Source organism: Varroa jacobsoni, unplaced genomic scaffold, assembly GCF_002532875.2.
Source record: "Varroa jacobsoni isolate VJ856 unplaced genomic scaffold, vjacob_1.0 scaffold_1120, whole genome shotgun sequence".
NCBI lineage: Eukaryota > Metazoa > Arthropoda > Arachnida > Mesostigmata > Varroidae > Varroa > Varroa jacobsoni.
In genome coordinates this window covers 1-23,560 of record NW_019214022.1, presented here as the reverse complement: position 1 = coordinate 23,560, position 23,560 = coordinate 1, and the positions used below count along the sequence as shown (strand labels likewise).

At 40.6% G+C, this 23,560-nt stretch overlaps 1 protein-coding gene across 3 annotated transcripts in view; it reads left to right on the top strand.

Annotated features, from left to right (window-relative positions):
• The window catches only part of Gprk1 (G protein-coupled receptor kinase 1), a 36,339-nt gene extending 15,413 nt beyond the window's left edge, over positions 1 to 20,926 (top strand). For all 3 annotated transcript variants that reach the window (XM_022844646.2, XM_022844642.2, XM_022844643.2), the window contains exons 3-18: positions 8,398 to 8,521; positions 10,710 to 10,838; positions 11,157 to 11,308; positions 11,544 to 11,637; positions 11,919 to 12,095; positions 12,336 to 12,449; positions 14,205 to 14,339; positions 14,635 to 14,790; positions 15,095 to 15,215; positions 16,000 to 16,170; positions 16,299 to 16,450; positions 16,613 to 16,709; positions 18,357 to 18,463; positions 18,891 to 18,986; positions 19,255 to 19,599; positions 19,717 to 20,926. In XM_022844646.2, coding sequence (XP_022700381.1) covers positions 8,398 to 8,521; positions 10,710 to 10,838; positions 11,157 to 11,308; positions 11,544 to 11,637; positions 11,919 to 12,095; positions 12,336 to 12,449; positions 14,205 to 14,339; positions 14,635 to 14,790; positions 15,095 to 15,215; positions 16,000 to 16,170; positions 16,299 to 16,450; positions 16,613 to 16,709; positions 18,357 to 18,463; positions 18,891 to 18,986; positions 19,255 to 19,530 — 2,101 coding nt within the window. In that variant the 3' untranslated portion in view covers positions 19,531 to 19,599; positions 19,717 to 20,926. The remainder of the gene's footprint in view (positions 1 to 8,397; positions 8,522 to 10,709; positions 10,839 to 11,156; positions 11,309 to 11,543; positions 11,638 to 11,918; positions 12,096 to 12,335; positions 12,450 to 14,204; positions 14,340 to 14,634; positions 14,791 to 15,094; positions 15,216 to 15,999; positions 16,171 to 16,298; positions 16,451 to 16,612; positions 16,710 to 18,356; positions 18,464 to 18,890; positions 18,987 to 19,254; positions 19,600 to 19,716) is intronic.
• Positions 20,927 to 23,560: the final 2,634 nt, after the last annotated feature.

Genomic DNA, 23,560 nt, shown 5'->3' with positions numbered 1-23,560 from the left:
AGCTCATTCGTACCAGCTTAATTCGATGTGTTAACGATGCTTACGCTTAACACAATATATATGGTATATGAAGGGGCAGCGGTAGCGTTTAGAAAGCAGCGGGCAAGCGTGAATATAAGCATGCGCTTCATTGTCTCGAATAATGGTTGCTTCGGGACGTTTGTGCAGGATTTCGACTAGATGCGTCAGTAGTCCTACAGAACATAAAGCAAGACTTGCAAACGTAAACTTCATGGAATTAGGAACCAGGAACCCTATTCAAGATAGGTCTTCACGGAAAGGGGTGATGGTATTGTAACTGCTAATACTGGCAACATAAGAGCGGCGCGAGGCTGAACAGAGTAGCGAAGTAATGGAAACTGGCACATCCAAATCCAGACACTATCTGTGCTTGTTGGAAGGACAGACTCTATGTACATGTGTCGAGTTTGCATTTTTCTATTATTTCTGAAGGTTTCGTTAATTCATTTTTATTGTACATAAAATAATCGTTAAAAAAAAGGATGTACGGGGCTGTTCGTAAATTTTTATTTAGAATGGAACAGTAACGGTAAAGAACAAAAGTAGTCGTCGAAATCTACTATAATGCTCCACTGCAACTGAGTCTCACCAATTTATCTGAAGTTACCTAAAATATTTGTATAGCTAGTCTACTATGTAGCCAGCCAGGGAGACACGCGGAACCGGTTTGTTTATTGCGAATCTTGAGGACTGAATTATAACCTAACGACCTGCAATACCCATACAGACATCGCAAAGCAGCGATGAGGATTGGGTTCAACACACTTTTCGAGGCCTCGAAGCCGGGCAAACAGGATAACATCCTCAATGTTCCGTTTATACACAATTTCGATTACTCTATTATCATTGCTTTTCACCATTTGTAAAATCCATTAAGGATGATATATTTTTGGGAATGGCGAGAAAAATCAAAAGGTGTTCAAAAGGCTATTTTCCGCTCAGAGAATGACTGGCAGAAATGCTCTATTATACCATTTTGTTATCCCTATTATTGTTTTGATCGGAAAAATAAATGAGCAATAACGGCGAGAAACGTCTAATTATATTGAAGCTTGAAAAGTGACAACTTCGTGGATTGTAACCTGTCAGCTTCGGCAAAACCTAAAAGAAAATTATTTTCCGTTGAGGACCTGGACGTATTTTATCTCTCTATTTCTAAGCAGAAATAAATTTAGAATCGTTAACGGTTGATGAACTTCACTGTGATATCATTCCAAAACAACAAATCCCCGTGATAATTCAATGGTAACATGCCTGTCTATAACCCTAGTTATATATCGAAGTCGGAATTAACAACTAGAGATAAGTACAATGCTCGCGATGGCGGGCTGCGTTCGAGTATTACAGCTATATGGTAGAGAAGGGAAAAAGAAGGGTTAGAACGAAATCTGCATTGATACGTCCCTTCTTGCTCCTATTCTGGACACTGTTATTGCATTGATAAATGGAAAGATACGAGACTTAATAATTGTGTTGATCTGTTATAACTACCATCGTCCCTATAATGCTGCGCTTATCAACAACACCCCGATAGCAACGCTAGCCTTGTGGGCAAACGTGTACGTAGGATGGAAGGTAAGGTCGGGGGAACACGACAAAAGTGGATAAACAACATTTGCTTCTTGTGTCCCGTTAGCCACCTAACCGATCAACAAGCAAACATAATAAGGCCTGTAGTGATTCTAATTTTGACTAACTTCGTACTCACCCAAATAGCATCTCATTCATTATTGATAAAAAAGAGGGCCGCCGATATATATATATACACTACTACGTAAATGCTAGAGGAAACTCGAGCCATATATGTCTTTCATTGTTATAATGGATAAAGAAACTAAATAGGACAGCAGTTTTGACAGCTAAGCAACCATCGATTCATTCGTCCTTTAAAGGCCGTAGTCAAACTATATATATACTCTGCTATATATATATATATATATATAGGTACTCCCCTGCTTATGCGGCTTGAAGAAAAATTAGGACAGTTCGTTTCAGAAAAACAGGTCTTACGAGGTTAAAGAATATCCTATTATTAATATAGCGCATAGATAAAAAAAAATTACTAATGATAACGGTCTTCTTTAATAATATCTTTGTTTTTGAGTCAGCAGAGAATGGCAAAAATAGTCCAACAGCACAATAACCTATTTTAGCAGACTCTTAGGTAAATCTATCGGCAACCAGGTTTGTACCGAAAAAAAGTTATTGAAAAAGTCCTATTTTTCAACGTAGTGCCCACAAACTTTCATACAGTATTGTGGCCTCCGTTGCGTCATATCAGCATAAGGCATTGATACTGAACAAGGTAAAACGTTTTCTAAGACTCTTGGATACACAATCGAATGCTCGCATGCGTGAAGTCTGAATAGAACTTTTCCCCCATGCGGGCGTGGTTTATTTAATCCAATAACCTGCAGAAACTGAAAGTTTAATACATAAACAATTGAGAGATTTCCAGCTTTTACGTAGAGTATTGCCGCTAGGCATTGGTGCTGATGATGGGCGGCCCCATCCAGCATGAAACGAAGTATATCTACGTCCGATCTCGAACCTAAGTCACCACGTGTCCTGAAATTTCGTAACCAAAGTGGTTGCCATACAGGGAGAATAGATAAACAGTTTATACACTCGATATATCTATCTAATATTTTGAGAGCACAAAGTGTTCCGGATGACTACAGGACCTTACAACATCAGCCTTGCGCCATCTAAACTGGTAGCGAGAGATGCGTTCTGTCTAGAATCTCGTTCGCACCGGCGATAGAACGCCGTACATTTGCATACGCTTTTGTTATAAACATATCTTTATAATTAAGTACAATAGCAAACTGAATGACGTGAATTCCAGCTGAGCTCAATATTCATTCACGCCCTGATAACATTAAAAATATATGTGAGCAGTCTGCGTGGCCTTTTGAGTCTCTGTTCTATTGTTATGACTCGGTAGCAACTCTGTTGATGTAAGAGGCGTTCTTTAAGGGAATAAAGGCACCGGCTCGATTTGTTCCGAGTGCTCATGTCACCGTAATCAGGCTTGGCGCCTATGTGCCTAGCTAAAAGTGATTAGTCATAATGATGGTAACTGTGGGAGGGCTCATGTAGACTTTTACGTAACCGCGCGAACACAGGAACGCGGATCAAGGCGGCATCGTCTGCAAATTCAGGTGTTATCCTTTACCGGTATAGAAACGACTGGCTCTAATTTCAAACAATGCACAAATGCCTCAGATACCCCCGAGTATGTGTATGGCCAAAACCTCTAATACCATCTTCAACTAACTGTCATCTGTTCAGTGGTCCCAAAAACAGCTCTGCTTTTTGCAACAACGTCAAGTAGGTCATAATTGTAGGTACCATTGGTTATCTTTCTCCTCCGATGTCTTTATCTGTAGACAGGGTCGTTATAGTGGTAAGACACGGTAGTTGGTGCCATGACTCATCCGAACATCTTCCGCAGGAATCATCGTGGCGCACTCTTAAAATAGAACACAGCCTACCAGGTTAAGATAGGTTGGCTGGCAGTGACGGTTCGAGCCGGCTGCCTTGATTCATGAGGGGAAACGTAGTTGCCGCAACAAATAGCGCCCCGAGCCACTCTCGGAAAGCATACACATTCTAGCTGCCTTCGTACACATGGGTCCATTACAAAGCCACGAGTGTTCGTCACGGCGACAGCAAGTGGGTTTCGCAAGAAGGTATACGAATAGGCTTTAAGTTCGTCGACAAGGAGAAGCCTGATCATTTCTGATCCGGTCGCCATTCCGTGTGCGTCTGGCCTCGTCTCAAGTGGCCATCGACCGCCTGTCGCTCAGCCGTGACTATTGTAGCTACCGCGTGTGTTGTGTGCGTTCCTCCTCGGAGTAAAGGAAGGACCCGGTTTAATGCCCGCGATACATATGCAGCGCCAGTAGGCCGGCAAACAGTGCCCAGCATAAAGTTTATCGAGGAGCTCTCGCTTCTATTAGCCTTCAGCTCCTCTTTTTAATGCTTGCCGGTACAGGATTTTACTGATTCTAACCTTTTTTTGCCTAAAAGCGAAAACATTGACCGATGAGCCAAAGAGAACGCCAAAATGGGGTCATGATTGTCGGTGGGCCGATTTTTTCGTGGGTGGACTAATCCATAGGGACCTCCTGCTTAATTTTTACGCTGCGTAGAAAGGGTTCTGCGTTCTGTATGGACAACTGCGTGCATACACGGACAAGCCCCATGCAAGAACTAAATGTTCGTCACACTATTAGATATCCTATATATTTTAATAATAAAAATTGCTTAGAAAATCAGCGGTGCGTTAGACGTTTTACCTTTCTATCGTGAGAAATCATAATGGCCATTCAAGATTGCTCAATCCACCTGTTTGACATAAACAAATTTGTAAAATAAAACACTGTTAAAGCAATTTCTTTTTTAAATAAAGTCAGTCTTCTAAATATAAGTGCAGAGAAATGCGTTCGAACTCTGGCATCGTTATCAACAGTATACTCATAGATGCTTCGACGAAAACTACTCACTGCAGCACCTTTAACAACTCCATGACTCAGCTTCATAGGTAACTAGCCGATACAAGTTTTTGACGGCTTGAGACGAAACGATAGGTAATAGTTAGCCATAAAGAAGCAACATTAAAAAGCACTTTACTTTTGTGCTCATGGACAAGCAGGCCTAAGGGGAGAGAACTTCGTAGAACATTTTAAGTTCTATTGCATGATTTTAGATATTCTGCTCTTGCTAGGGAACTTTACTGAGGGTTTGTATCCTCTTATAGTGGACATCCCGAATTCAAGCAAACTCTAATCGAACTTCATTCTCGCGGGCATGTTCATGTTTTACCTAAATGTCTCAACAAATATTAGCTAATAAGGAAATATAATAAATTATTTTTTAAACAGGTAACAATAATAATTCAGGTAGCACTACAACGTCGATTATAAAGACCTGTTTGAAAATTTATAAATCTTCGCAAAACGTGCAGAGTTGGACCTTGTCAACACGATGTAAGCTGGACCTGTCGACATGATTAGTATATATCTAATGCCCTGTCCCGCGAATGTGTTTGTGGCAGAGTGTTAACCACTGATATCTCTGCTCGAAATAATAACATCGTTTATCATCTAAATCTGTTATTGTACCCAAAACGAAACATCCTGTCAGTAGGTCCAAGAGCAGTCTTTCTATATTAGTGTCTATCGTCGCATAGGGTCCTACACCAGTATCGCATGCCCACGTACGTACATACATGCGCATAGTTTATCTTCAACGCCTGATAAGCCGTATTGGATACCATAACCCTGTAATAATAGTAGTAACAAAAAAACAAAGATTACCTTTGTCAGAGTAGACCAATTTATAATCGCGCAGATATGCTCTGTCAAATTGCTTTTTCGCCCCTTATGATAATTATAAACATTTACGATTATCCTACACCTTTTTTCTTTCATTAATTGCATTATAATGTTATGTGATACACTTTTAAAGGCAGACGAACGCCCAAATTAATTACATGGCGTAATAGCCGAAAATTTTAACTGAAATTGTATTATATCGAAATGTCAGCTGTGTTTAATAACAGAAGACGTAAATAGACAAACCATTTGAATATACAAAAACAAAAGTCTGAGATAATTTTTAAAACAACCCTGAACCAATTGTTGGCCGTTGGCCATCGCTAGCAGATTATGTATATGAATAAGTTGAGTAACATTAGGGTGTTAACAGCAAATTTGGCTTTGAGTAACTTTTGAAATGCACGTTATTACTAGCAGACGAGAAAGAAAGTGAAAGCTGGTAAGAAATAAGTTCGAAAGAAAGAAATCTTCCAGTCTTGAAAAAGCAATGCTCAGTGCCCAAGCTTTTGTTCCACAACACTGCGGAAATTCACCGAAGATTTGGCAAATATGTCTTAAGCGAATGCACAGGACGTAGACGGTACGAACGTTCCAAGAGCGGAGAGCTGGAATGCTGAAGACCAAGCTGGTGGTGACCAGATGTCGACACCCGAGGGAAGAGTACATTGCCGCGATTCGTGAAGCTTTCACGAAGGCATAGCAAGGAGTCTAAGATCCTTATTGGATAAAACTAGCACTGTAGATACAACGTATTCGAGAACTATAAGTTAAGTCTTGAAAATGCAGAAACTGCGCAGAAAATAGATTGACCGAAAGTTGAAAATGCGCGCCGTGTATTCCACGTGCAGTCTGTAGAACTTTAATTAACAAAAAGCCAGCCTGGAGCATACGATCGCCATAGGCGAAGTATGGTTTAGTCCTTGCTGTCAGTCGAAGAGGGATAAAATGAACGAATGGCGGTGTTCTCGAGGTAAATCGAGATGTTCAGTATCGAATACCTTCGGATCCAAGGTGATAACAGTACTTACAATTAACAAAAGGGGCATTTCTTATTCTCTTCTCGTTTCCTATCTCGGGTTCCTTAAGAGGCTTGTGCCTCTAACCTCTGGTTACTTGATGACAACGACAACACCTCATCGCCGTGCCTCAATTACTTCCTAGATTGAACAAAGGAATATCCAACGTCGGCTTCATCGTGCTTATTCCCCCGATTTAACTCCGTCTGCTTACGGGACTTTCATGTTATCAAAAAAACAGCTGGCGGACAGGCATATCCGACCACTAAATTATTTCGAGAAATATCATAGGGGAATGCTAATGGTAAATTTATGGCAGCCTAAAGGCCGCCAGGACGTTGGAATAAGTGTGTAAAAAATAAGAAAGGGTTCCTACAGCATACACTAAAAAATCATCATTTTTAACCCGACTCTTTCAAAATTTCTTCAGTTTCAAAATCTATTGAATTCGCTTGTAACGATCTAACAGCGTTGGGTATGAATAACGGTAAGCCTAGTCCCTCCTCCTGCCCTGTATATAGACCCGATTCCTGAATGACATTAATGTACGTCTGAGAACAATAGCTTAGATATTATAGATTCAATACAGTTCTAGCGCGTTTGCCCTACACCCGTTCACAGGCTGCTTTTCTACGAAAGCATAGATAGGTTTTTGTGTTTGTCAGAACACTCGCAGTGTTGCTCCTACGCTTGGGAGAACCTTTACAACGATATCTCCTATTGAAAGCCTATTCCTGGCTCATGATGTGCTAATCTGTGATCTATCGGAAACCCGCTTTTCTACACACACACGCCAACACTACCGACTCTAAACGAACGTCAAAATAAAATGAGCAGATCCAAAGTCGTATTTTCGGTGCCGGTAGCATTTGTTAGCGATAGCGATTTTTTTTCTTGCTATGTAGGAAGCTTTTCCGCCACGCTACGATTTATACCCAAATATAGCGTTGCACAAGAACACTTAGCAGGACGGTTTGCTCCTGACGTTCACTGTTTTGTGTAGGCGACAGAAGGACAAACGAGGCTTACACAGTTCTGAACGTCTCACAACTAACGAACGCGATCGAATTCGACTTAATTTATAACAGACTCTTAAAAAATCAAATGACTCGGAGACGGTCGTAACCGCGGTGCGGTTACCGAATTCCTCAGAATTAAAAAATGACTGGATAACAAACCATTTTTGAGATTGAGGAGAGCTGCTTCAAGGGATTATGTTGGAAATCGTGAGGCGAATGAGATGTTGAATGTTATCGCTTTAAACTTAAGTATCACTTAGCCTTGCCTCGTTCAGATTAGCTTATTATATCAACTTGCAATGCAACATGACGGCATACTAGCGGGAAAGTACCGGTTAGAAGGGTTGATTGGTAATCAGATCTGCCCGTTGTAGCACGTCTTCAGATAGTTCGACTACTTCAAATAGAGGTCAAATCGATGCATAGCGATTGACCTATCATCCGAAAACGTAATCAAAAATCCAACTCTACGATTTGGGTCACAGCGTCATTAACACAGTTGAGCAGAAAACTTCGCTTGTACATTTATCTGAGACAGACTTGGCGGACTCAGTGAAAAATTTACTGGATTTAGTTGTGATTTTAAATGTTTGCCTGGTACATCACTCGATTAATCAAGTGTGTATGTGGGCGGTGGGGGGATGTTTCTTCCTTAAGAAAAATGCGGGGCTCGGATTTGGCTAAGGGGCAAAACAAGCAGACAATTTTAGAGTTTATCAACCTTGGTAGCAATTTTCCACAGACCAAATACCATAAAGCTTCGCGTAACGCAGGACTGGACCATACTTCATAAAGGCCACTCTCAAAGCTTTCTATATCGGTTAGTGAGAACTAAATACAACGAAGTCCTTGAGGACTTATAAAGCAGCTCCTGACTTACGGAGCGGTCACGAGAACGTCTATAATCCCCCTTTAATGGAGAAGTTTAACCATTGTCCTTAGATCTACCAATGTAATCTAACCTTCCTTGTCCTCTTTTGTTGTTATGCATTCCAGTGTTCGAAGTGTCATGCACAAGCACTTGGAGAAGATGGGAGAAGTAACATTCGACAAGATCTTCAACCAGAAGCTCGGATACCTCCTTTTCAAAGACTTCTGCGAAAATATCTGCGACGAACAGGTCAGTACATGTACTATTTGTGTGATTTGTTATCGCTTGTTTCACTTTATGTAAATAGACTGATTCGTTCCTTCTCAACACAAGATTTATGCCCAGGGGTCTGTGTGTACAACTAACGTCAGGAATATACATATCACCAAACCAAACATTTACTACGTGTTTTTCCTGTTTTTACTTAAGCCTTTAAGCGTAGTCGTAGCTGGCACTGGCTGGGACGAGATTGTATTCACGCACGGATTTGAACCTAGACCGCTTTCAGCTTAGCTGGAAAACACGTTATCCACTCCGCTGCCACGGGGACAAGCGTCTGCTGTTTACTAAATGCGAAATGACCTGGCCATATCCTTTCATAGACAAGTATAGGCTAATCGTGTATTTTATTTAAGGCATATTCCTTTCTAGCCAGCCTTTTCTTTTAGCTATCACAGACGGGACTAGGAGCGAATGCTCTAAAATTTTTTACCGTACTGCCGTTGAGTGTTGCCTGCCTCAGATGAGATAATAATCAAAATTACATAGATCTTCATTAATATTCGAGATTGTCTTCAGTATCCGCAGCTCTGCGATACGTATGAACGATTTACTGTGAGACAACTGTACCATAAATGTTATAGATTAGGTTAACCCCATAGGAATGCAGCTTTATTAACTGAGCACAGTTGCTCCCGACGGAAAGTAGCAAATCGATATGGCCATTAGCCGTTATTATTGCCATCGCCTGATGGAATTCGAAAGCATTGTGTGATATCTTTCAATTACCCGCTAGCAAGTCGTTCTGTTGTTGTCGGAAGAACCTTGACGAAGAGCGCGTACGTTCTCCAATAGCAGAGGCTGCCTTTGTTCCAAAAAAGGAGTAACGGCTTATTTTCCAAAAGGACCTTCTATCGTAGGTGCCAAATCTACACTGGCCGCAACTGCTACAGTCAATGTAGTCTTGTGACGCTCCTTCGAAATGATTTGCAGTTCTCTACGAATCGCACTAGGCATGCAGAAAGTGCGTTGTCGTCCATCATGTCTTTATCGCCGTAGCAGGTCGATTAGAGCGCCCCAAAAACCCCATCACCGGCTGGCCTTAGTAGCAACATACGGCGCCATACACATTTTAAGATACACCTTACCATTCGTATAGCGCCATCGAACGCAACGCTGTATGTGGGACATGAGCAACGCAACAGCATACGACAACCCACCAGCCACTAGAAGTCCTTCACTTATGATTAGAATTGATGAGACCCCGTATCCGATGGCAATTGCTGCCCCACCATCGTGCTTTCCACGACCACCATGTTGACAACGAACTTTTATACCGGCATTGATAGGCCGCAAAGTAGGAGTGTCGGAATGGGAAGTAACATTCTTTGATTAAAGAACCTGCCACCGGCGAGGGAAAAACGACGTCGGGAAAATCTCAAAATGGCTGGTTCCAGCCGGCAGTGGCCATTCAGCTAACAGGATTTATTGAATCTGCTTGGACAGATTATTATACGGGCTTCTGGCAGAAGGGAAAACTTATACGAAAGCAGCAAGAACTAGTCCGTTTTTAGTTGGTTTGTAGATGTACAGGCCTGAAGCCTACTTTAAATAGCGCAGCCAGTAAAAAAAAACATTGGCTTAGGGCTCATTGCGCTGCCATCTGTTGACGAGAAGAGTATAATGCGTTTCCTAATGTTTGGAGTCGATTCAGTATCAGTGCAGAGAACACAGAATCGCTAATTAAATTGTCGCAACATATCATAATCAAAAGGACCCAACGTCATTATTTTATGCGGAGGTATTGCGCCTATAACGAAAGGGGAAAACACCGGTGGCACTGGCTTAGTTTATCTATACTTTTTTCAACGGATACTAAATCTGTTGCTTTTCATATAGTAAATGCGCAATGTTATTTGACTGGCGTTTATCTTAAAAATGAAGAGTTTTACCGCCTCGTGCAATACATCGTTGAAGAAAATACTTAATAAAATTGCGGTTTAAACATAGTACTTATCGAGGATACCGATATGGACCTACGCGTTACGACTATTACTCAGTACTTGATAAATTTATTTAAGCGGAAGCCCGTTAGTTGATACACGCGATTAATCAGCTACTACAGGTTACTCCTATAGATTCGGTAAGACGCGATTTTTTACCTTGTTCGTATTCATAACATTCGCGCCCGCCAATTTTTTTTTTTTATCTTTCCCAGGTAGCACAACTCGCTTTTTATGAAGAGATTAAGAAATACGAGAAGCTTGAAACTGTGGAAGAGCGACGTGCCGCGGCCCGGGAAATCTACGACAATTACATCATGAGAGAGCTGCTATCGCATACCCATGTGAGAATCTTCGTTCATCCTAGTATGACGCGAAAGTGCTGCTGTCTCATGCTTCAGTGATTGAAGATTATCTTAAATTACTTTCACAGGTTTATTACGATGTTGCTCCGACTCTTCCATTAGTATAATGGCCGATTTTTATGGAACAATAATAAGGAAGTTGTTCTTTGTTTGTGTAAGCAGGTTATTACTAATTTGAATATAACCTAGATATACATTGGAGCTAAAAAACATCCGCACGCCTTGACAATACCGCTTCTAGCTATCGTTAAGCCAGTTAATTAACGAATGTACGCGGGAATTTATCCTCGAGTTTAGACATACTCGTTGGAATCGGTGGCTCACGTGCAGAAATATCTCATGCGAAACGAGGTTCCAGTCGGGCTATTTCAGCCATACATTGAAGAGATCTTTTCCGCTTTGCGGGGAGATATCTTCGCCAAGTTTATCGAAAGTGATAAATACACAAGGTAAGTTCATTTATGTTGCGCCTTTCAGTATGCCATCTACAACAACTATAGCTGATAGTACAGTATAGCTCTTCAGAACACTGCGAGGATTCAAGCTGCGCCAGTAACACAAATAAAGAAACGTATTAAATTATCGTAAGAACGCGGTGATGCGATGACAAACCATGCATTTTTCAAATGTAAAAAGTCCCAATAGGCAAGAAGTTTAACCACTGACTAACTTCTGTTATGGTAGATTCTGCCAATGGAAAAATCTGGAATTGAATATTCAATTGAGTATGAACGACTTTTCGGTTCATCGAATAATCGGACGAGGAGGCTTTGGAGAGGTAAGCGGCCTGTAGAGGCCTTTCCTGTGTTTTCATAGCTGCAATGAAACTTTGTGAGAATACATTCTGATAGATCATTCTAATTGTATCAAATGCCTAATAAGATTTTGAAGAGTTAGCTAAATATAGCTTCGGTTGTTTTCGTACTTATGTTTTACTTCGTATGTAGTACGTCAAATTGAAAACAGAAGTTCCAGTCGTTGGTCTTATTTATCTTAGGTATTACAATTCAGATCGCGCTCAAAGGGACATCGCCTTGTTTTGGCGGCCGACGCTTTCAGGTTTATGGGTGTCGCAAAGCAGATACTGGTAAAATGTACGCGATGAAGTGCCTCGACAAGAAGCGAATTAAAATGAAGCAAGGCGAAACATTAGCTCTCAACGAACGGATTATGCTGTCGCTCGTCTCCACTGGCGAGGATTGTCCATTTATCGTCTGTATGACCTATGCCTTCCAGGTGTGTAGGACCCACGGAATAATTGTGTGTTCTATAAGTACTATTGAGATCTGTTTTGTTTTTCCACTGAGTTCCTGTATCAGGCCAACGCAGCACCCATAAACGTTTAAGGAAGCGAAAAAAAGAACAAATTACTCGTTCACAGCAAATAACTATCGGTCAAATCGTCCATGGAGTTAAGCACGGATCGTTAATGTGCTTACGAATGGGTCTACATAGAAGTGCTGTTGCTCTTTACAGACGCCAGATAAGCTGTGTTTTATCCTGGACCTGATGAACGGTGGCGACTTACACTATCATCTATCGCAACACGGAGTTTTCACCGAAAACGAGATGCGCTTTTACGCGGCTGAGGTAGGTTGCAGGCTTACACTGTTTTTTAGGCTTTGGTTCCTTTTGTTCTCCTACAGGTTTGCTGTTAGTGAGGGCTAAAGGGATTACTAGGCAGGCGCAGACGAGTCTGGAAAACAAGCAAATAGTTATCACGATGATTGAGTGTAGCTAATACAAAAGGATCGGCAGGAAAAAGTTCTTGGCATAAAATTAATTAACTATTGGAACTTTGATTCTGCTATCATTTAACACTTCCCAGATGATCTGCGGGGCTCACTGCGATTTGCTAGAGACAAGCCTATCTGTTACCGCTTCGACATCAATTGCTAATATCCTATATAGCCCTGCGATTGTGCACGATCTCCTGGAGAATACAGTTTTTCTTATACTGACAGTCAAATCCGTCGTGGCGGGAATAGTACGCTCATGCACGACTAATTAAAAAAGTTTCTATTCGATAGCACTTTTGGTATATAAATAGGCTACAAGATCCGGCCCAATGATTATAGTTCGGGATATAAGTAGTCCTCCCGCTACGAACTTAACTAGAAAAATTAGCCAATCAGAAGCAGTGGATTCTTGGAAGGGAAAAGACCCAGCTTGCAACTCTGGCAGAATTCTACAATGATAAATGTTGGAAAGGTGCCGACGGTTCTTAAGTCAAATTGAAGAGATTTTTGTGTATCGTAAAAAAATGTTCTTAAACTAAATATGCACTATTTTGGTCGTGGATTCTCTCTCAGTTTTTCTGGTAACGCCATATTCCTATCGCTGTAGAACTTCTACGGTTTTGGCCAAAGTAATACGACAAACGCTTTTATCTCCCTCTGCTGAAACTGAATTAACTTCTTTAATTAATAAGTTCTGTAGAGACCAAAACAGATATTAGTCAGATGATGCAAGATCTGCGCTATATGACAGAATAACTAAAGTTTTCCCATTTAAATTCTCTCAGTTTTTTGGTAGCTAAAAGCGCATATTGCCTGGCCTTTGTTACAGTGGAAGATGGCAGTAAGTAATCCAGGCGGCAACAGCTTGGAATGCATAATTCCTTGGTGTACAAAGCTACCAAAGACATAGTGTCACCTTTTTTGATGTCGATCTAAGCTTTGCTTCAGATTTTGGAGCCTAGTCTCGCCTTGATCACAGCCTATTTCATGTACCCTTGCTGTATGTGGATCACTTCTCGTTATATATATATATATATATATATTGTAGATACGATCTATAATAGATGGCAGAATAGGTCCTTTTGCGTATGGCACTCAAATGTGTTGTTGCCAGCTTTCTTTAACCTTTCTTCGAAATTGTTTAGTGGTAAGTATTCCGTTAAGTAAGCGATGTCGTGGTTATTCAGGTATTATCTTGCTTAACTTTCTTAATAATTGTATCACCTTTTTTTCATAGTTAGTCGTCCACTACAATAGGTCGAAATTTCCAGCACGTACGCTACAAAAACCATTGTGGCCTGTTTCTTCCGGCGAGGCATCTTCGCATTGAATGGCACCCGTGCCATTATCCTAATAAAAAGAAATGTAGCAAATTTATGCAGAAATTTCGTCCCTCTTCAGGACGCTCTATGTTAAGTCTGAATACAGACATTTGAATATTTACCGCTGTCAAACTTCAGCTTCCGAATGGCAGCAACGATCATCCTACACAACTCATTCTACCCAAGATATTTGACATAAAGCCATTTTGCTAACAAGCCAATTAGTGCTTTTGAAACAACCTAATAATTTTTTTTGTAACATTTTAAACCTATTTTGCTTACAGGTAATCCTGGGTCTGGAGCACATGCATCGCCGCTATGTTGTCTACCGCGACCTGAAACCCGCCAATATCCTCCTTGATGAAAACGGCCACGTCCGAATCTCCGATCTCGGCCTCGCTTGTGATTTCTCGAAAAAGGTACATTTACCTAGATGGAATAGAAAATTATCTTGATCATCTGCGAACTCGGATCAGTGTTGACTTTCATAAGGGAAGCAAAATCGACATGAACTGGGTTGCGTCACGTCTACAATAGCCTTTTAGGGCGTCGCCCACGTACATTTGCCTTTTCGAAAATCGCGCAGAACTAATTCTGCGCGATTTTCGGAGACAGATGAGATTTCTGTGCGACAGGCGACCAATGCTGATGAAGGTACGATTTAAAAAAGAACATTCAGTTGTTATATTTTCGATGGTTATTTTTACATTTTAGAAGCCGCACGCATCGGTTGGCACGCATGGTTATATGGCCCCTGAAGTGCTGTCGAAGGGTACGGCCTACGACTCTTCCGCCGACTGGTTCTCCCTAGGCTGTATGCTCTATAAACTGTTAAAAGGGCATAGCCCTTTTCGACAACATAAGACCAAGGTTTGTATCGTTAGTGCTTAATTCTTCTGTGAAAATACCTTCAAGTTTGAATCTTGTATAGAGTAAAATTAGTGCACACAGGCGTCTTTCTGCGGTCGTGCTAGTCTTGTTGAAGAATAGGGCACTAAACTAAGGTTTTTGCAAATAACTTCAACATGCACCGGTGTTACCACGGATGTGTTTTTGAGCTATTTATGGCCCTTTACAGTAATAACAACATAAATGATGACGATCGCATATAGACTGAATAGCAATGATTAACCGAGGGGCAACCAATGGGTCGTACGGGATTTCTCTATTTCAGGACAAGCACGAAATCGATCGGATGACCCTCACAATGAATGTCGAACTACCGGATAGCTTCTCACCCGAACTGCGCCACCTTCTTGACGGCCTGCTTCATCGAGACATTGAGAAGCGGTTGGGTGGGTAGCCTCCTATTTTATGCTACCACACACGCATCGATGGCCTACACATGGCCTTATATAGAACTAGCCTAGAAAGATCATAGTAGTAGTAATAATAATAATAGCCTTGTGAACGGTAATGAAATAACATGTAAATGTCACCACAATTTTATCACAGTTGTATTGCAGTGATATATTACGGTGTGTTTTGTATATGAATCTCGTTACTTTGTCACGGCTTAACCGTGTAAGACACGAGAAGTTTCCGTGAAGAGACCACTAAAATAGTCGAACAGATATATTTTGCTCACATTGTAAATACGACATATCTCACCAAGACATGTCACACTGATAGACTTTAATTAGACATACCTTTCGGGGCTAGTACATTGTAATGTAAAGCCTGCCCTTAGCAAGTCCCAACAAGTGTACTCAGTTAGTGGACCCATCGTACTAATATAGCCTCACGGTTCAGATTTCGTGTTACCCAACGTACAACGAGTAGAGGCTAAAAATCAGCCGCGGTATAAAGAAACTTTGAAACCATACACACGAGACATATAAGTGCTACTTACTGACTACGTCTCCATCTTCCGTACGGGAATAATTTCATAGACAGCTGTTGTCAATACGCTAACCACTTAATGCGGTATACTTTGGTTCAAAACGATCTTCCATGACAGATGAGCCAAACAGACGTTTAAACAAAGATGGTACCGAGAGTTTTTCAAAAAGTCTCTTCATCGTATACACTGCTGCGCAGTCGTGGCATTGACGGCGATTGTTCTGCTTCGTCCTGCAGGCTGTCGTGGATTAGGCGCGGACGAGGTGAAAAGTCACCCGTTTTTTTCTGGTTTGGATTGGCAGCTAGTGTACCTACAAAAATATCCCCCGCCCCTGATCCCACCCAGGGGGGAGGTAAATGCGGCAGATGCATTTGACATCGGGTCGTTCGACGAGGAAGATACGAAAGGTATGTATTATCATAGCGTCATCGCATACAGCCAATGTACAGGTAAGTTGAGCAATAGTTTTCGGCTTGATTAAACGCATGGTGTCGCGGTTAAATGTTAAAACAGGACCCATTCGTCTGTGTAATAGGGATCAAACTAACTGAAGCGGATCAAGAGCTGTACAAAAATTTCCCCGTCGTTATTTCGGAACGGTGGCAACAGGAAATAGCTGAGACCGTGTTCGAGAACGTTAACCAAGAAACCGATAAGAAAGAACTTAAAAACAAGGCAAAGAGCAAGGTAATGTCTATGGCTGCTTTGAAGGCTTTCTACGATTCTTCGCGACAATTTCCCTCTGACAGTGTCTTTTCAAATTCAAAAATCAGCTTGAAGTCACATTCGTCTTCATTATAATGAAATTCTAAACACATATCTTCTATTTTCTTGCAAAAAAAAAAACAGGTAAAATTTGACGAAGAAAAGGAGTCAGACTGCATCGTTCATGGCTACATAAAGAAACTTGGAGGACCTTTTGCCTCAGCGTGGCAAACCAGATACGGTATGAAGATACCAAAATTGCGTATATATATATGTATATGTATATACAGTGTAGGAAAAGCAGTCTTGCACAGGAAAGAGATTGAAGTAGACAATTAGGCAAACGTTAAGCGGACAATTGAAGAACCATCCGTGTCAACTAGAAACCTACTTTCCTTCCTAATTGACAGTTAACTCCCTGATCTATCTCTAAATGTACCGTTTTTTTCATTCTAAACCTAACATGCCTCGACGTGTGTGTATAGAAACTTTCTCGTAAAAAATTCTTTTTATTAAAACAACAAATAATGTCATAATAAAATAATGTAGCGAAAAAAGGCTATAGCCGCTGCTTTTCTTCTAGCAAGATAATCTCGACATTAAATTTGACCTAGATACCAAATTTGCAGTACTTTCGGGATGCACACGACCCAAACCTTTTGTTGCAACCCAAAATTTTGAGTTACTGGATTTTTTCTTAGACTAAATTTTAAAAAATGGGCTTATACGGGACAGTTAAATACTTTTTATTGTTTTTCGTTTCTTTTTTTTTGAACGATAAAGAAACAAAGTAGGATGGTTTACTTCTTTGGAGCGGTCTCGTGCGTTCCAAACCTGTACTTTCTATGAAAACCAAAAGCAAGATACAGTTTATAGAAATCATTATATTGTGAATGATTCCCTCGTAAACTGTATGCGCCATAGCAAGATGACGATCTATAGCTGGCTATATAACGAGCATGTTCGAAATTATGCCAATCTCGCAGTGAAGTTGAAACAGCTCTGTGGGCTCAGGGTGTAATTTAGCAGGAACGCCTATAGATATTAAGTTAAACTAAGGCATCATATACTACAGACCATTATTATCAGCAACGTATTACATGTGCTGCTTTCCGAAAAAATCCTGACGACTCTATTGCCACAACGCATGATTCGAACAAAACGATGCACGGCAGGCGAAAGTTCAGCTGAGGTAGCGTTAGGGAACGGTGCTGATATTGGTGCTATTCCTTGTTACCTTCGATACAATGTACAACCCGTGGATGTGGGAGCGCTGGGGTCATTCAGAAACCGGCTTTACATAAAGTTCTACTGCACCGTGTGAACTATAAAAGACGACTGGCAGCCTAGCTTGGTAATAAATAAAATATAAATAAATGGTAATACGAACTTTGTTAACCAAAATCCTAACCCTTTCTACTAAGAAACACATTTCCCCCTCGGCATGACGAACTCCTTTGAACGAGATCGTTGGTGGCATACCTATATAGATTCACCTTTTGTCCGGGAGTCTATATGCGCCAATGACATAGGTGCCCTCAATCGATATTTTCTTAGAAATGAATGAATTATAACGAGTCCATATCAGCCACATGGTAGGGCAATACTAAGGACTAGTGTTGCTCTAATGTTTGCTATAGCATTCGCGATTTATAGTACTTTTAGCCCCTATAGCTTTACTTTTCCCTCTATGTTGTTGTACATCAGGTTATTATATGGACGATCTTTGTTTCGCAGCACAGAAAAAACCATATATAAATATCCGATCTCAATCGTTTGTCCAATTTGACAATCCAAATTACGCATCAGATCCGCCAACACAGAATGTCTTATTTAACCTCTGCTATCGCTATATGAATGACGTACCATTTCTCCTGAATGGCTTCAGGTAAACTCTATCCCAACAGATTAGAGCTGCACAGCGAGTCGGGGAAACCGGATCTGATATTTATGGATCAGATTGAAGATGTCGCTTCGGATTATGTAACAGTTAAGGTAGGAGAGTATAAAAATAAGAGGAAAAGCACTTACAGGTGAGAGGCGACATGGCCGATAGGTAATGTTTAGCTATCGTGAGTTCCTGCGACACATGGTCTTTTCGTCAGATCTCGACGGAGCAGCACAGATGGAATACACTTGTTATGGCGTCGCTTCTGCAAAAAAAAAGACCTGCAATACCTTAAAAATATGTATTGTCTTACGCGATTCATTTTGCTTTAAGGCGGTAACTTGCTCTAGTATATAAATAACAGAAATTGCAAATGTTTATGGTACCTCGATATAATAAGACGATTAAAAAATATTGAAAAACATATGCATAAATTTGTCCATATGTTCATTCGCGATTGATTTTTTATTTATAATGCTAACACGTCACTATGAATTTTGTGTATCTCAATGTCTCAAATGATAATTCGAAAAGAGCGAACAATGTATTGTATTACGGATGCGCGATCGGGCCGAAAAAGAAAAAGACGCCCGTATAGTCCTAACGAATCAGGATGAAATAGGCCTAAAGGTGAGTAGCTCTCCGCTCCTATTCCTATGAATTTTTCCGAAAGCACATTTTTTACTTCAAGTTTCAGTTGTTAAATATGATTACAACTTCAATCGTCTCGTGTTATCGTATCAGTATTTCTCTTCTCATAGACGAGTACCAAAAAATCTCTACCGATTTGGACAATGAGCTATTGGCTTACAATTGTACCTGTTTATAAATGTTGTGAAATATATACATATTAAAAAATGACCAGCCAAATAATAATAAGCATTTTTATCATCGGCAGGAATGGCTGATTTCATTAAAGTCAACCCACAAGAATTCACTTGAGCTTTTGTCCTCAATGGCAAAGAAAGCAGGAAAAATCTACGGCACAACGAATGAAGCCAATTCGACAAGCAGCAAACCGACACAGACATCGAGCTCGACTCTATCGACAGTATCGGCGACGTCTGTCATTATGATGTCCGGCATCGCAACGTCATTATCGTCATCAAATTCACAGGCAGCGGTCACAGCGTCAAATTCCCAGCCAGCTGCACATGGAAACGGCAGTAATTAGGTCGAAGATGGAACGAGGATTTTTTTCCTGACCTGCGGTACCTCGCAGAAGGGCCAAAGGTGTCAAATTGTAAGCATTTTGGAATAAACGTTCTCAATAATTTAGAGTTCTCTAGGACGTTGGGGTTTCCGTATTCAGCACTTGTGGGTAACTAGCCGCTAATGCGGTCTTTTTTCTTTTTCGTAGACCACTTTCACTGAGTTCATTGCCAAATATCGTGACGCCGTCCACGGGCACGTGTTCATCCGTTGTTCCTAAGAGCCGATGGTAATCAATCAGTGAGCAAAGGAATACCTGACCGGGCCAATAACGTCGTTAACGAAGTGTGGAGCAAGGGCCGAAAGGAGAAAATAAGGGAATTCTACAATGTAAGAGAGAATTGTGTCTTCGCATAGTGTGGAGCTTGTGGACTTGCATTACCTCACAGATGTTGACAGTCGCCCTAGGCTGGACCGCAAACGATGTGACACAGGCAAAGAAAACCTTTGTAAAAGTAAAATCAGATATTGGCCTCCACTTATCCACGAGTAATGGGCATCGCATAGCGGCACGTATAAAATGGATTTCTCAGCTTCTGTCGCCAGACAAAGATCACAATCACAAGTCAAGGGTAGGCAGCAAAGGACGTTTCAACAGTTTGAAGAAAACTGAGAACGACAAAAAGAGAGCGCTACATAAAGAAAGAGCAACAATCTCGTAATATAGCTATATTACATAGACGTTGGAGAAGATGAACTAAGATAGAAACGTAAGAAGCAAGCACTATAGGTAGAATATGCAGAAATCTATAAGGCAAGAACTAGCTATACTGAAAGACAACGCTAATCCTGCAAGAAGACGGAAGTGAAGGGAATAAATATGCGACACTATATAGAGTTACAGACGCTGATAAAGACGAAGTGGCGACACGTGATGAAAACAGACAACAAAAACCAGCCATCGCTTACTAGCATGGTAGCATTACTAGCGCATGAGGTAGCACAGGCGATGATCAAATGGGTGAGGAACGTGAAACAGAAGCAGTGTTTACAGGGATGCATCAAACCCGGGTCCATTCGTTCGTCCTAGGTAGCGACGATAGACCCACAGAGACCAAACAAGTCTATCACATCATCCTTCATATATAAATGACGGTAATATATGGGTATGTGTTCAGTTGAAAAGAAAATCACAACGATGAACACGTTGTTGACAGAACAACAATATACAAACAACAAACCAAGCAAACAAACAAATATAATAGTATACTTCCGCAAAACCGACGCAGAGAGAGAGAGAGAGAGAGAGAGAGAGAGAGAGCGAGCGAGAGAGAATACTATAATCTCGACTACGATGAAGAAAAGCGAGAACGATGATAATAACAATGTACTAATAAAGAGTTTAACAAAAATGTTAATTAACTAGCAGTTGATCAGTGTAGTAACGATGGCCAACCTTATAATTACTATTATTATTAGTGTTCTTATTATTATTATATTGGGGATTACTATTCTTACGAGAGAATAACGGTGGTTAGGAGCCTGTGTATAATATTATTGGTATTGCTACCGATACTTTAGTACTATAACCCCCAATGGAAGACATTGACATAGACGAGTATAATGTCCGACCATCGCAAGTGTAGAATACCCCCAACACCTGTGAAATAATTGTGTATGTTAACACTATGTACATAGTATATGAATACAAAGAAAAATAATATTAACAATGATGATGGTAATGATTATAATAACAGTAAAAAAATTGGATGGAAAATTGGGACACAATACACTAATAGGCCCATAAGGTAGATGGACTACATGAACTGTGAATTATGATTATAACAAATTGACAGGCAGGGCAAAACTGTGTTGAGAAGAGAAAACCTATTCCAATATTGGGGCAAGATAATACGTTTGAGACGCGTCTAACATCGAGATCTCTAACATTGAATTGACGGTGGAAGGTTGAACAATTTTTATTATGTACCGGTTTCAACTATTTTCTTGAAAAGCACCGCGGTTGATAACAATGATAATCTGCCAATCAACCACATCAACAAAAAAAAAAGCACCGAGAACATCCGGATATGTGAGAGATGGAGACGCTCACACTTGTAGCACACGATATAACCTTCTACCAGTAACAAAGCAGGACCGACGAAACGAGAACAAAGTTAGCTCCTACATATGTAAAAAAAACATCTACACATCATTTCAGCTAATGAACATATACTGAAGGTGGGTGCCGTCGAACGCATGTTATACACGCCTATGTTATTTGATATATATATATATATGCTACAGGTGAGAGAACATATTGCTATCCGTCGCGTTTGTACTTTAAGTATTACAATTATTTGTCAAATGGCAAGGATCTTAGGAGACGAAACTAGTGGTTTATTTTACTAAATTTAACCCCTATAAATGATAGTGATGATGAAATATAGGTGCCTGGAGCAAAAAAAGCGAACTCGCCGGCGGAAGTCAATAGAGACGTGACCATTGATACACATCTGCCGGTGTGTCGATAAAGAGTTCATCAATGAGATTTTTTTTTTGCCGAACGCTTTCATCTGGCGTTCTCGTTTGCAAACCATAGAAATTTCTGTCCTATTTTAGCTGCTTTCGAAACGTTTTCTCTCTTTCTCTCCCTCTCCCTCTCCCTCTCCCTCTCTTCCCCCCTCTCTCCCTCCCTTTCTCTCTCTATGTTGGATCAATCCGTTGAGCAAGGTCAGAACTACAACTAGCACCCCCGCCAGGCTTTTTTTTTGTCTTTGCTCTTATGATATCAGCTACGGTTAATCGTTGTATCAATTGTTATTATTACCTAGCACGCGAGTACGAAACTATACGGGGCTCGAACGGCCATTAATCACTGCATGGTGTCTCCAACTGAATCGAACTACAAATCCTTACCTTGCAGGGTAATAGCCATACTGATATTTGTTTCAATTGTTCGATCAGACTAGTACCTGTTGTGTCGGCGAGCTGTTTAAGTAACTCGCGTAGTCCTTTTCAGGATGTAACTCGTGTTACGACGGTTTGATATTATATACAAGATAATAGCTTCATGTTAAAATATTTAGTCTCATAGCATCTTGCTTGTAAATGCTTAGAGATTTGGTTGAACACTATAGACCTATACCAAACTTGAACTAATTTTTTTGCCATTACATTTAACCAGTATGGGAAAACATTGTACGTTTTTCGCGGTATTACTGATGTATAATTTACTCGTAAGTACAGACGGCGGCAGCGTAAAGGTAGGCCTATAATTGGTTAAGATATAAGCGTAAATGTTGGCAAGCATATGATCTTCGATTTACACTGAAATTAATCTAAAAATTCAATAAGCTTTCAGTATAATCGTCCCTTTTTAACGTGAAAACATATTTTCTGTGAATCCTAACTTCAACGTGTCTCCTACTGGAAGGCTCACCTTATTTCTACTCCGCGCGCGAAACCCCGGTGTCTCCCTCTCAGCCAAAGCTAGCGATGAAGATTGCTCGCAGGACAAACCAATTAGCTTCACGCTACTGCCTACTTAATAAACTGAGCTAACGTCAACAAAACAGCGTCATACGAAAGCGGACAAATGCAATAATTGTCCAAATTTCAAAATGTTTTCGACTTATTACTGCTGCTACTGTTACTACTACTACTACCCTATTACTTCATGAGATCACTTAACTCGCCGTTCATTGCGAACCGGTTGATATCTCGTATCCATTAAAAATGTAAACAAATACAAACTTTCCTAACAATTGTTATTATTACACTGTTAAATCGTATTATTTTTACCATTGTCACTGGAAAATAAGCATGCGGTTGTTCTGCTTGTCTCTATACTATGCCCCCAGGATAGGATCGGTGCACGATTCCATTCTCGCTTCTTTCTATCAGCGCCAGTTGGTTTGCTGAGCTATCGTAGCTCCTTTTGGAGTGACCATAATTAATTACTACTACTACTACTACTACTACTACTACTATTACTACTACTACTGCTACTACTACTACTACTACTACTACTACTACTACTACTACTACTA